Here is a 14302-nt window from a genome sequence, read left to right as displayed (position 1 = left end):
AAAAATAAAACTAAGGTTTAAATTTTGCATTACACACTAACCCGGGTCAAATCTATTGAATTATTACATTATATATAAATATTTTGCCTGAGCAGCTTTGGCATGTAAATAATTGCTAAAACAAATATTTATAAGAACTGTCCCTTATGAGTCAGTTACATTTTCATTAAATGCTCGTTTATTACTCAAATCTTTTTAATTACTTCATGTGCAGCACCTCATTTATTCATCAGTGCTGGTCTTTGATCCCTTGACTCTTTAAGTCATGGCTTCTTAACCATGAGGATGTCTGTTGCAAACTTTTTTGTGTGTACAGTTGTGTTCAAAATAATAGCAGTCCAACATCACTTACCAGATCAATCACTGTTTTTGGTAGAAATTATATTTCTACATGGCAAATATTTTACTAGTAGGTGTGGTAGAGTGATAGAAAACCAACATGACATGCATGCTGTTGATTCTGTGTAATTGAATCATTAATTGAAAACGGTGTGTTCAAAATAATAGCAGTGTGGAGTTTAATTAGAGAGGTAAATCATTCTGTGAAAAAACTGGTGTCAAACAAGTGGCCCTTATTTAAGGATGAAGGCAGCAAATGTTGTACTGTGCATTTCTCTCTGAAAATCGGAGTGAAATGGGTCGTTCCAGACATTGTTCAAAAGAATAGCGTACTTTGATTAAAAAGTTGATTAGAGAGGGGAAAACATATAAAGTAGTGCAGAAAATGATAGGCTGCTCAGCTAAAATGATATCAAATGCTTTAAAATAGCAACCAAAACCAAAAAGATGTGGAAGAAAACGGAAAACTACCATTCGAATGGATCGAAGAATAGCCAAAATGGCAAAGACTCAGCCAATGATCAGCTCCAGGGTGATCAAAGAAAGTTTAAAGTTACCTGTGAGTACTGTAACAATTAGTAGACGCCTATGTGAAGCTAAGCTATCGGCAAGAAGCCCCCGCAAAGTCCCATTGTTGAAAAAAATGAAGAAGTCACAATTTGCCAAAGAACACATTGACTGGACTAAAGAGAAATGGCGCAATATTTTGTGGACTGATGAAGCAAGATTGTTCTTTTTGGGTCTAGGGGCCGCAGACAGTTTTTCAGACGACCCCCAAACACTGAATTCAAGCCACAGTACACTGTGAAGACAGTGAAGCATCATGATATGGGAATGTTTCTCATACTACATGTTGGACCTATTTATCGCATTCCAGGGATCATGGATCAGTTTGAGTACATTAAAATACTTAAAGAGGTTATGTTGCCTTATGCCGAAGAGGAAATGCCCTTGAAATGGGTGTTTCAACAAGAAAACAACCCCAAACACATCAGTAAGCGAGCAGCATCTTGGTTCCAGACTAACAAGATTAACGTTATGGAGTGGCCAGCCCAATCTCCAGACCTGAATCCAATAGAAAACGTTTGGGGTGACATCAAAAATGCTGTTTCTGAGGCAAAACCAAGAAATGCAGAGGAATTGTGGTATGTAGTGCAATCGTCCTGGGCTGGAATAGCTGTTCACAGCTGCCAGACTCCATGCAACACAGTTGTGAAGCAGTTCTCAGAAACCGTGGCTTTACGACTAAATGTTAGTTCAGTCATTCACAAGAAAGCTAAATCTTCAAGCATTTTTCTGTTTATACAGTAAATGTTTGACTTTGTAAAGAAAAATGCAGACACTGCTATATTTTTTGAACAGCCTAATATTTCTTTTCTTCAATTTCTGTAAAGTAATAACAGATTTGCTAACAGATTTTTCTTCCATGTTTTGATTTAGAATAGAATGCGCAATGTTCCCAATGCATTTGTGTGTATTGAAGTAAAAGTTATTATAAAGATTTAGATCTTTACTCGCTTTTTTAAACACACTGCTATTATTCTGAACGCAGCTGTATTTACATATTTATATGCAGGAGAGAGGACAGTCCGCCATTTCTGGACAGGGCCACTAAGTATAACCCCATGTTCGAGAGCGATTTAACTACAGGCTACAGCCATTACTACCAGCGGTACCCCGAGCCCCCAGTCCACAGCAGCACCAGTGCCGAGGCATCCACAGAGTTCAGCAGCGAAGAGATACGGCATATTTATGAAAACAGTGAACTCACCAAGGAGGTACGGGTCCGTGCATGCCTATGTTTACAACAAATTACTTTGTATACACCACTTCAGGTGAGCAGGTGAAATTTTGTGTGAGAAATGTGTGTAAGCGAGTGTGTGATGCATGTCTCTGGGAATTTCTCTTCCTGTCCATTCCATAGGATATTCAAGATCGCATCCGCATCCTTGAACTCTACACAAGAGATCGTCAGTTTGCAGATTTTTTGAAGCAGCATCAAATGTGAGTATTTTTTTTTTAAAGATGCCTTATTAATAACCTATAGCTTTGCTTATTTTCACCCCCATGTCATTTTATTTTTATTTTGTCAGAGCAATGGATAATCAAAGAGAAAGTTCCTCCAATAGTCAATAGCTGTCCAATGTCCAATAGCCTGCTGAGTACAAAACAGTAAAGGTTAGTAAACAATGTTATAAGAACAGCATGTTACAATGTAACAATATGTTTTGTGTCTCCAGTGTTGCATCTAGTGTAAACATCAATGGATCTTTAGGGCTTTTCAGACTTTTATTATATTTTTTAAACTATTATTCTAAATACAGTGATTGTATTGATTTGCGTCATATGTTCCTCTTCCAGAAACTTGCGTTGTCTTTCGGGAAATGGCATCTTAGTGATTCCAGAGCAGTTTCTCTTCAGCCTCTCCGAAACTTTGCCATCGTAAATTAAAATTGCTACCTATGGATACTTCTTAAAATAAGATTCAAGAAAGAAAAGGCTATTTTTGTTCCTTTTGTTTTTGTTTTTTGGTTAAAGACAATTTTCTGTCAGAACGGGATCTTGGTCACACAATATCCTTGTCATTGATTGAAATGTTTTGTTAGTGCCTTCTAATCTTATCTGTGGCCCGTCTCTCAGACAATCAATCTTTGGTGTTCAAAGAAAAACATCCCTGATGCATTAATCCTGAAAGTTACTTGAATCACAGGTCATTAATCTTGTATTACCCTCTTAGTACATTACCTTTTATAGTTTCACTGCTTATCAGAGGTTTCAAGCTCTTCTGTATTAAGACAAATCAGACTGCTAATTTAAATTATTTTTAAGACAAGTAAGCTCACTTGGTGGCCATTTTGGAAGCATCCGGGCAGCTATTTTCTATGTAGGTAATAGTTATACAAGTACAGCTTCTACATACTTGAATGTTGACCAAAATCAAAAAGACACATTTTAAATAAGTAGAAAAATATATAAAAAATAAAATAAATTTCTCCTATTTATCTTTTTAATGAGTGTACGTCACATCGTTGCAATAATGGACATTTGTATGTATTTTTTTTTTTTTTTACATTATTTACTGTATTTAAAATTGTATCAGTTAAAGGGTATAGTTCACCTACAGTAAAAACTGAAAATACTGTCATCATTTACTTACGTCGTTAATTAAGTGAGGAAATGGTTTGGCAGAATTGTCAAATTTGTGTGAATGATGCCTTTGAGTTTTTGTGAGAAATAAACTTTTATTACAGGTGCTAAGAAATTGTTGGCAGTTATGTATGGTTTGTATTGCATGTTTGCCTGTGTGTGTTATTGCAGTGTGCGGTGTTTGAGCAATACAATGTGTTTTGGGCTGATGGTCTTCCATGTATCTGAGCTAATTAAAGAGAATAGAGAGCTCACTACAGTTAGTCAAAACAGAGATTACAGCCAGATTACAGAGCATTACCTACAGCCTGTGCTGAAAGTGTGATATGTGACTGTGTTTTCCAGTTTATAGCATAAAAATGTAAATGGCTTTAATATGTGTTATAGCCTGCAACATAGTGAGGCCTACAACTGAGACAGACTCCATATGTGCCTGTGGGTTTGGAATGACATGAGTGTGATTTAATCTATGATAGAGTTTCAAGTTTGGTTGTATTGATCATTTAATGATAATGGAAAGATCTCCAGAGTCACTTACTACTTTTTGTTGATATTATGAGAAACGAATGGAGACCAATGTGGTAATGTGTAACATATGAAAGACACAATTATCCGTTATTTGTTTGCTAGTGTTTTAAGTAGAGGGAGCATGAGAAATTACTACAATCAGAACCAGGCTAAGTGCCTGAGCCACAAAGAAAGGGGTGTTTTTCTCTCTACAATGTCAATAGTGAAAGAACTGATGGTCCAATGATTCTGTCGACATTTCAAGTGTAACTGAATAACAAGTTGCAGTTACACTTCACAGTTTAACCTCTAGGGAGCGGTGTTTGTGTTTTTAATATATCAAAGTGATCAATGCATCGCAAAACAGATGATAAAATGACTGGTGTAAAATCCCCATGCTACTCTATTTTAGGTGCTGCATTGGCTATGACTATGAGACAGTGTTTGCACTCTGTAGATGCTACAGTTCTTGTAAGTAGTGATATAGGAGAAACGAAGCTTTTCGAAGCAGTTGCATCTCAAAATGATTCAGTTTTTTGAAGCGCTGTTTTTAAATGCAACGGGAACACAGTTCCAAGTGTAAAGCAACTTCCGGTTCAGCGGACTTTAAATTTAATCTACAAATAATATCATTTAATGGGTCATTCCTGTTATACAGTGACTTTTCTGTCTCTATGATTTACTTACTCATATTTTCTCTAAAATAGTCACATATTTATAAGAAATTGCTTAAATTATACATATTAGGTCTACTTTATCACTTAAACGGAGATAATAGACATTAAAATATTATTAAATTTTTTTACACACCTTTTTATTGATACATGTGTTCAGTTTTATCATGTCCTCAGTGCAAAGTAAGCAACTTCCACTAGAAATATAAACCAATGAATGATAAAAACTTCAAAATATTTTTAAATTATGTTATGGACTAGGCTAAACTTCATCTAATCATACATATAAATCATGTGAAACTATATATATATATATATATATATATATATATATATATATATATATATATATATATATATATATATATATATAATTTTTTTTTTTTTTACAATTTTCTTTATTTACTGTGTCTCTTAAGTCATCTTCCACCTTGTTAGTATGTACTCCCTCACCTTCCAAAATACACTGTAAAAAGTGATAAGGTGACTTAACTTTAAAAAATTGAGGAAACCCTTTGCCTTAAAATTATTAAGTAAATAAAAATAAAAAAGTTAAGTGAACTTGACAATTTACTTAACTTATTTTTTTTAATTATCATTTACTTAAAAAATTTTAAGGCAACAGGTTTCTTCAATTTTTTTTAAGTTAAGTCAACTTATCACTTTTTACAGTGTAGACTACAATTCCACTGAAATCATTTTCAGGAAGTGATATTGTTTATTTTTTCCGCTGGAATTCAACTTTACAAATGGAGGTAATTGTGTCAGCTCTCACTCCTAACTTTTTTTCTTTTACGTTTTTGAAATGTTCTCCTACTTGTCACACTCTTAAAGTTCCACCCTGTTAGGCTATATTATGGAGAATGTTTGACCGATCAAAAAAACACAAACATATCAGACATGGTTATAAAAGTTATGTTCATCTGTAGAAGGTTAGAGAGCTAAATGTTGATCACTCAAAAAACTACAGCTAATTTAATTTAAATTAACAGGGTGGAAATTCTAATAGAATAAATTGTATTTATTGTATACTGCAAATTAATCTACCTCCATAAAACTTTTGAGTGGTAATGCACATGAATACAATTGTATATATGCACACTACCGCTCAAATGTTTTAGATCAACAAGAATTTTAATGTTTTTAAAAGAAGTCTCTTCTGCTCACCAAGGCTTCGTCATTTATTTGATCAAAAAACAGTAATATTGTGAAATATTTTTACAGTTTAAAATAACTGTTTTCTATTTGAATACATTTTAAAATGCAATTTATTTCTGCGTTGACAAACCTGAATTTTCAGCATCATTACTACAGTCTTCAGTGCTACATGATCCTCCAGAAATCATTCTAATATGCTGATTTGTTGATCAATTTGTTTTGTTCTTTTCAGGATTATTTGATGAATTGAAAGTTCAAAAGAAAAGCATTTATCTGAAATAGAAAGCTTTTGCAACATTGTAAATGTCTATACTGTCACTTTAAGCATTCATTTCTTTCCAAAAAAAGAAAGAAAGAAATTCTTACTGACCTCAAAACTTTTGAACGGTAGTGATAATGTTACAAAAGCTTTCTATTTCAGATAAATGCTGGTCATTTGAACTCTATATTCATCAAATAATCCTGGGAAAAAAAATGGTACAAAACTGTTTTCAACATTGATAATAATAATAAATGTTTCTTGAGAAGCAAATCAGCATATTAGAATGATTTCTGAAGGATCATGTGACACTGAAGACTGGAGTAATGATGCTGAAAATTCAGCTTTGCCAACAGAAATAAACTGCATTTTAAAATGTATTCAAATAGAAAAGTTACTTTAAATTGTAAAAATGTTTCACAATATTACTGTTTTTGCTGTATTTTTGATCAAATAAACGAAGCCTTGGTGAGCAGAAGAGACTTCTTTTAAAAACATTGAAAATCTTACTGATCTAAAACTTTTGAGCGGTTGTGTGTGTGTGTGTGTGTGTGTGTGTGTGTGTGTGTGTGTATGGCTGTTTCATAAAACAAAAATGGGCACAAAAAAGTACCTGTTCTTAAAAGGTTCTTAAAGTTTTGTTTCAAGAATAAAAAAATACCATTATGGCATAAGGGAAATATACTAACTTATTATTGCTCATTATTGTTTAACATTTACATTATTAAAATTTTGTGATAACAATGTACAGTGGTGTGAAAAAGTGTTGGACCCCTTCCTGATTTTTAATTTTTTTGCACGTTTGTCACACTTTAATGTTTCAGATAATCAAACTAATTTAAATATTAATCAAAGATAACACAAGTAAACACAACATGCAGTTTTTAAATGAAGTTTTTTTATTATGAAGGGAAAACAAAATCCAAACCCGCATGGCCCTGTGTGAAAAAGTGCTTGCCCTCTAAACCTAATAACTGGTTGTGCCACCCTTTGCAGCAACAACTGCAATCAAGCGTTTGCGGTAACTGGCAATAAGTCTTTCACATCGCTGTGGAGGAATTTTGGCCCACTCTTCTTTGCAGAATTGTTTTAATTCAGCCACATTGGAGGGTTTTCGAGCATGAATGGACTGTTTAAGGTCATGCCACAGCATTTCAATTGGATTTAAGTCCAGACTTTGATTTGGCCACTCCAAAACCTTAATTTTGTTTTTCTTGAGACATTCAGAGGTGGACTTGCTGCTGTGTTTGGAATCATTGTCCTGCTGCAGAACTCAGGTTCGCTTGAGCTTGAGGTCACAAACTGATGGCCGGACATTCTCCTTCAGGATTTTCTGATAGAGTGCAGAATTCATGGTTCCATCAATTATGGCAAGTCATCCAGGTTCTGAAGCTGCAAAGCAGCCTCAGACCATCACACTACCACCACAATGTTTGACTGTTGGTATGATGTTCTTTTTATTAAATGCTGTGTTGGTTTTACACCAGATGTAACGGGACACACACCTTCCAAAAAGTTCAACTTTTGTCACATCAGTCCACAGAATATTTGCCCAAAGTCTTGGGGATAATCAAGATATTTTTTGGCAAATGTGAGACGAGCTTTTGTGTTCTTTTTGGTCAGCAATGGCTTTTGCCTTGGAACTCTCCCATGGATGCTGTTTTTGCCCAGTCTCTTTCTTATTATTGAAAGAACACTGACCTTAGTTGAGGCACATGAGGCCTGCAGCTCTTTAGATGTTGTTCTGGGTTCTTTTATGACCTTCTGGATGAGTCGTCTTTGTGCTCTTGGAGTAATGTTGGTAGGCCGGCCACTCCTGGGAAGGTTCACCACTGTTCCAAGTTTTCTCCATTTGTGGATAATGGCTCTGACCATGGTTTGATGGAGTCCCAAAGCCTTAGAAATGGCTTTATAACCCTTTCCAGACTGATACATGTAAACTATTTTGTTTCTCATCTGTTTATGAATTTCTTAAGATCGCGGAATAATGTGTTGCTCTTTAAGCATGCTTCACTTTGTCAGACAGATTCTATTTAAGTGATTTCTTGATTTAACATGTCTGGCAGTAATCAGGCCTGGGTTTGGCTGGTGAAATTTAACTCCGCTTTCTAAAATAATGTGGTTAATCTCAGTTCTTTCATGATTTAATAGGAGGGGGCAAGCACTTTTTCACACAGGGCCTTGTGGGTTTGGGTTTTGTTTTCCCTTCATAATAAAAAACTTTTAAAAACTGCATGTTGTGTTTACTTGTGTTATCTTTGATTAATATTTAAATTTGTTTGATGATCTGAAACATTAAAGTGTGACAAACATGCAAAAAAATGTAAAAATCAGGAAGGGGGACAACACTTTTTCACACCACTGTATATATGTCCCTAACAGGGTGGAATTCATCCACAGTGAGTGTCTGAACAATATACCCATAATTATTATTTTTTTAAGTGACTGAGCTTGACCAGTATGTGTTCCATGTAGTTAAACATGTCACTATTTTGGTAGAATGCTAAAAACATGAAAAACATGTAACTTTTTTTCCAAAAATTATGAAGCCAAAATGCTATGTAATCAATGTTTTTATTAACATGTAGTGCTTTTGTGTTCTTTGTTCCTAATTGGCCTAGTTTGCCAAGTCCTGACTATTATGAGCCATTCTACAGAATTGGTCCAAAGTTTATATATATTAAGCTTACTAATATTTTAAATATTATTGTGGGTTTCAATAGATAATAGAAGAATCTTAATAAACATTAAGATTTGAATACTTAAATGCTTTTTAAATGTGTTTTTTGGTTGTGGGACATCAGTTTGCACAAATTCTGTAGAATGGCCCATATAGCCAAATTTTGTAAGGTTTCGAAACCAATGTTCTAATCAGTCTGACAAAATATCCACCTTATTTTTCAAAGCAGAAGTGAGCCGTTTTCTTTAAATGTGTGAGACCTCCGGTCCATTAGCCACTGTAGGGTACAAAGAACTGGAAACGGATGACACTGGAAGCCAGACAAATTTACAAATGGCCTTGCCCACTCTTACGGAAAAATAAGGTGGATAGTCTCGTTTTCTGAAATCACGTGACGTGGGGAATTTTCGCGCGCTTAAGTTTTGAACCACTAGTGATTAAGTGAAAGTTTTCCATGCTTCAGAAAAAGTAGTGTTTTGAAAGTGACTATCACTTTAATTTTTTGTAATTTAAGGCTTTAATGTTGTTGTTGGGTTTTTTTCAATCTGGTTAGGTGTTTTTTAAACCAGTAAAGTATATTGTTTTATATAAATTTAACGGACAATGGCGCCATATCGAAATTGTCTTTTGAACTACGACGTCAGCCCCGTTACATTTAACGACGACTTTAGGTCTTATGTAATAGTAAGGTATACTTCAGGGTCTATTGGAAGTAGTTCATTCAGGTGCTCTTTGCTTACTATGCTGTTAATTTTTGACGTACTACTTTTCGGACAGTACAGCAATGGAGAGAAACAGGCATATTAGAATGCGGGGATTGTGTTAGTTACGGCGCAAAACACCTGTTCATCATGTCACCGCGCAGCTCAGATTCCGCATGGTTATTATTTGTTGCATAGAAACATTTTTATGCCAGCCAGGGCCTATATCTGATTCTACTTAGTGGATTTGCTTAATAAAATAACAGCAACATAATCAGAATGCGACCATGACAGAATGTGAAAGTCTAATATGCTAGATCTGAGACATACTTTGTGTTTGAAATGTTGGACACAGTCTTGGTGCATCTAGTGATAAATTTGATAAACGTCCTGCTGCAGGGCACATTTGTACATTATTTGTCAGTGTTACAGTCCTAATGATTCAGTGTGTTTCGACTTTTCTGGCAATGTTTATAATGAATCACCCTCCTGAGTAGAATTCATCAGTTCCCCACACACAATCATATGCTGCCAACAGCTGCATTTAGTCACTTTTTCTTCCTCTGAAGAAACACAAACACATAAAAATTTGCACATTTAACACCACTGATCGCTGATGTCAAGGGCCACCAATGAACTTTGTGGACAATTTAGTCCTTTGTGTAAGGCGTCAAGCACTTAGTATTTTATCCGAGCACATTTTGTCCACACCTTTGTCTTTTTTCTGCTTGTGACTTCATCTGTTTGTTAATTGGTATGCGTGTCTGTTTATATTTGTGTCGTGACCAAAATTTCTTCTGCAGGAAAATGTGCGTGAAGTTCATGTGGTTCAACACGACTCTCCCTTTGAGCCAATCACAGCTGCGGAGCAAAGCACACACAATCATCTGTACCAAAACATTACACATGCCAGAGGCTTAATAACCATGGCCCCATTAGGTGACTTAAGCACCCCTTCATTGACTAAACTAGAAATGTGTCCCTGATAATTCATATTATACTTTATTTTGAATATTATTTAAACATATTTATATTCAAACCAACAGCACATGATATTGTTTGCATTTACATTTATGCATTTAGCAGGCATTTTTGTCCAAAGTGACTTACAAAAAAGGAACATGTTTTCATGTGACGGTTCAATGAACAGGAAGGACACAAAATACCCAGTTACTTCATCAATTTTTGCTCTGAAAATAAGAAATTGTTGCAAATGAAGCCAAAGTTAATGACTCATTCATAAAGACATACAGTTTAGTTCCTGAATTAGTCAGTGTTGTGTTTTTGAACGAATCGTTTTAGTAAATTATTCAACGACTCACTCATAAAGACAGTGGCTGCATCCTTAAATGCATATTCATTCTCCGAGTATGTATTTCTTTAATAATTTCTTTATTCAGTGACTCACTCATAAAGACTGTTGCTGTGTCCGAAATTGTATATTGTATAGTAGGTAATAAATTTGTTTGAAACTTGCATGACTGTTAAAAAGCTGTATATGAATGTGTGTAGTTGCCTATGAGTGAAATTTGTTTACTACATTTGCCATGTTTTCACTGAGATGTGATCAACAGCCTCAATTAGTGTCACTTCACTGCCATCAAATCCTCTCACATGGCCTCATTGGACAGTAAAGTATCCATCAGGTCATCCACCTTACTACTTGGCTCACATACTGTTTTTCACGTACTATATAATATAGAAGTAGTTATATTCAGATGCAGGAAGTCAGTAGTTAAGTATGTTCTTGATTCAATGTTTTGAACAAATGAGCGAATGATTCAGTAATTCACTCATAAAGACAGTCACTTGTCGCCACCTACTGGCACATTGATGAAACCTGCAGAATGTGAAATTTAGGTTTTTACCTTATTTTTAAGCAGTAAAAGTAAGCTTTTGCATATTTGTGAAAATGCAAGAATTTTGCATCATTAGCTGCTTAAAAAAGAATAACAGTGTAGTTAACAGTATAGTCAAAGGTAAAATTATGTCAAGTCAAGTCACCTTTGTTTATATCGCACTTTTAACAATACAGATTGTGTCAAAGCACTTAACAGTATCAAATTGGAGGATAGAGTGTCAGTAATGTATAATGATAAGATTAAACGCTCAATTTTCAGTTAATGGCATTTCATTATTGAATTCAGAGATGTCATTGTTTAGCTCAGTTTAGTTTAAATAAATCAAATTGACGATAATCGCTAGAAATTAAGTGTCCCCAACTGAGCAAGCCAGAGGCGACAGCGGCAAGGAACCAAAACTCTCTCTGTGACAGAATGGAGAAAAAAAAACCTTGGGAGAAACCAGGCTCAGACCAGACGAAACCCCGCAGTTCAATTCCAACCCCAGCCATGTCAGATTGTGCAAAACGCTTATCTGATTCCGTGGTCTTGTCCCGATGGGGCATTTTAATTTATAATTTAATGTATTTGTTATATTTGTGTTTTATTCATCATTTGAAGTTTTTCATTTATATGATTTATTAATTTGCTATAATTGTAATGTATAGTTTAATGCATTTATTGTTTCTCTGTCTATGTTTATAATATATATTTGTTTGTTTATTATCATTTTAATTTATAGTTTAATTCAATTAATATATTTCTGTTGTATATATTTATATCATACTATTTATTATTTTAAAATGTATTTATTCATTTTTCATATTTGTATATTATTGTTTTAATTAAAATTTTAAATGTATAAATGTATTATATTTCTATTTTTATATTGTTTCAATTTCTAACAATAATAGTATTATGTAGTTAGGTATTTTATTATATTTTTATCTATTTTGTTTTATTTTAGTTTTATTGTATTTTAAGTCGAGGTCTTCACTGGGGATATGTCCCCGGGGCTCATCCCGGTGTCCCGGCCACCGCTGACGATCAGGGCCGATCCACCATCTGATCTGGACATGGACTGAGAAACAGAATAAGAAAGAAACAGACAAATATTAGTGTAGATGCCATTCTTCTTACGATGTAACGAGTACATCGTGTGTTATGGGGAGTGTTCCCGGTTCCGGTTGATCTAATTAATGCAGCCTAACAATCCTTTAACGGATTTGAATAATAGAAGCGTATTAGTGTGTTATGTGTAAACCAGGTTAAAGAAATGTGTCTTTAATCTAGATTTAAACTGACAGAGTGTGTCTGCCTCCCGAACAGTGTTAGGTAGATTGTTCCAGAGTTTGGGCGCTAAATAGGAAAAGGATCTGCCACCTGCAGTCGATTTTGATATTCTAGGTATTATCAAATGGCCAGAGTTTTGAGAACGCAGTGGACGTGGAGGACTATAATGATATAAGAGCTCGCTCAAGTACTGAGGATCTAAGCCATTCAGGGCTTTATAAGTAATTAACAAGATTTTAAAATCTATCCGATGTTTGATAGGGAGCCAGTGCAGTGTTGACAGAACCGGGCTAATATGGTCATATTTCCTGGTTCTAGTAAGGACTCTAGCTGCTGCATTTTGGACCGACTGTAGTTTGTTGATCAAGCGTGCAGAACAACCACCCAATAAAGCATTACAATAGTCTAACCTTGAGGTCATAAACGCATGAATTAACATTTCTGCATTTGACGTTGAGAGCATAGGTCGCAATTTAGATATCTTTTTGAGATGGAAAAACGCAGTTTTACAGATGCTAGAAACATGTCTTTCAAATGAAAGATTGCTATCAAACATCACACCTAGGTTCCTGACTGATGAAGAAGAATTGACAGAGCAGCCGTCAAGTGTTAGTGTTCTAGGTTATTACATGTGGGGTTTTTAGGTCTGACAATTATCACCTCTGTTTTTTCGGAATTTAGCAGTAAGTTACTCGTCATCCAGTTTTTTATATCGACTATGCATTCCATTTGTTTCTCAATTTGGTGTGTTTCACCAGGCAGCGAAGAAATATAGAGCTGAGTATCATCAGCATAACAGTGAAAGCTAACACCATGTCTCCTGATAATATCTCCCAAGGGTAACATGTAAAGCGTGAAAAGTAACGGCCCTAGTACTGAGCCTTGAGGTACTTAAAGTATGTGTGCAACAAACCAGTATGTGTATGATTATGATGATAATATATAGCGGCTACTTTGTCTCGACCTTTACAGCCTATGGTCTCGACTTAAAACCGCTGATAGACTAAGTCAAGGAATCTATGCATTTGTGTTGCAAAAAATAAATATTGGTAAGGCAGAAAGTACTTTCTTTCTACATTTTTACTATTGCACAGATATGTGACCCTGGACCACAAAACCAGTCTTAAGTCGCTGGGGTATATTTGTAGCAATAGCCAAAAATACATTGTATGGGTCAAAATTATCCATTTTTATTTTATGCCAAAAATCATTAGGATATTAAGTAAAGATCATGTTCCATGAAGATATTTAGTGAATTTCCTACCGTAAATATATCAAAACTTAATTTTTGATCAGTAATATGCATAGCTAAGAACTTAATTTAGACAACTTTAAAGGTGATTTTCTCAGTATTTAGATTTTTTTGCACCCTCAGATTCCAGATTTTCAAATAGTTGTATCTCAGCCAAATATTTTCCGATCCTAACAAACCATACATCAATGGAAAGCTTATTTATTTTTTTATGTTTTTTATTTTTTTAAAAATTGACACTTATGACTGGTTTTGTGGTCCAGGTTCACATATTTCATTGATTTATATAGTCAACAAAGATTAACCCTGCTCACCCCCTCTCCCTAGCATCTTTCATTGAACAGCTGACTGATTTCTCCATTCCCACGTAATCATGTGACCCTCCACCATGATCATGTGACATAAATAAAACATATTAACTCTTTCATCTTCACTACATAATACAGGGGGG

General features: G+C 34.7%; 1 protein-coding gene across 5 annotated transcripts in view; it reads left to right on the top strand.

Annotated features, from left to right (window-relative positions):
- impg2a (interphotoreceptor matrix proteoglycan 2a) overlaps nt 1–11832 on the top strand; it is a 29614-nt gene extending 17782 nt beyond the window's left edge. For 3 of the 5 annotated variants that reach the window (XM_058786173.1, XM_058786171.1, XM_058786175.1), the window contains 5 exons: nt 1086–1484; nt 1916–2117; nt 2264–2343; nt 2433–2517; nt 2701–3592. In XM_058786173.1, the coding sequence (XP_058642156.1) occupies nt 1086–1484; nt 1916–2117; nt 2264–2343; nt 2433–2475 (724 nt within the window). In that variant the 3' untranslated portion in view covers nt 2476–2517; nt 2701–3592. Of the gene's footprint in view, nt 1–1085; nt 1485–1915; nt 2118–2263; nt 2344–2432; nt 2518–2700; nt 3593–10268 lie in introns of those variants that run through there. The other 2 variants (XM_058786172.1, XM_058786174.1) reach the window with 2 other exon arrangements.
- The last annotated feature ends 2470 nt before the right edge of the window (nt 11833–14302 follow it).

Source organism: Onychostoma macrolepis, chromosome 09, assembly GCF_012432095.1.
Source record: "Onychostoma macrolepis isolate SWU-2019 chromosome 09, ASM1243209v1, whole genome shotgun sequence".
Taxonomy (NCBI): domain Eukaryota; kingdom Metazoa; phylum Chordata; class Actinopteri; order Cypriniformes; family Cyprinidae; genus Onychostoma; species Onychostoma macrolepis.
Note: the sequence above shows the minus strand (reverse complement) of the source record. Positions and strands in the feature narration are given on the sequence as shown.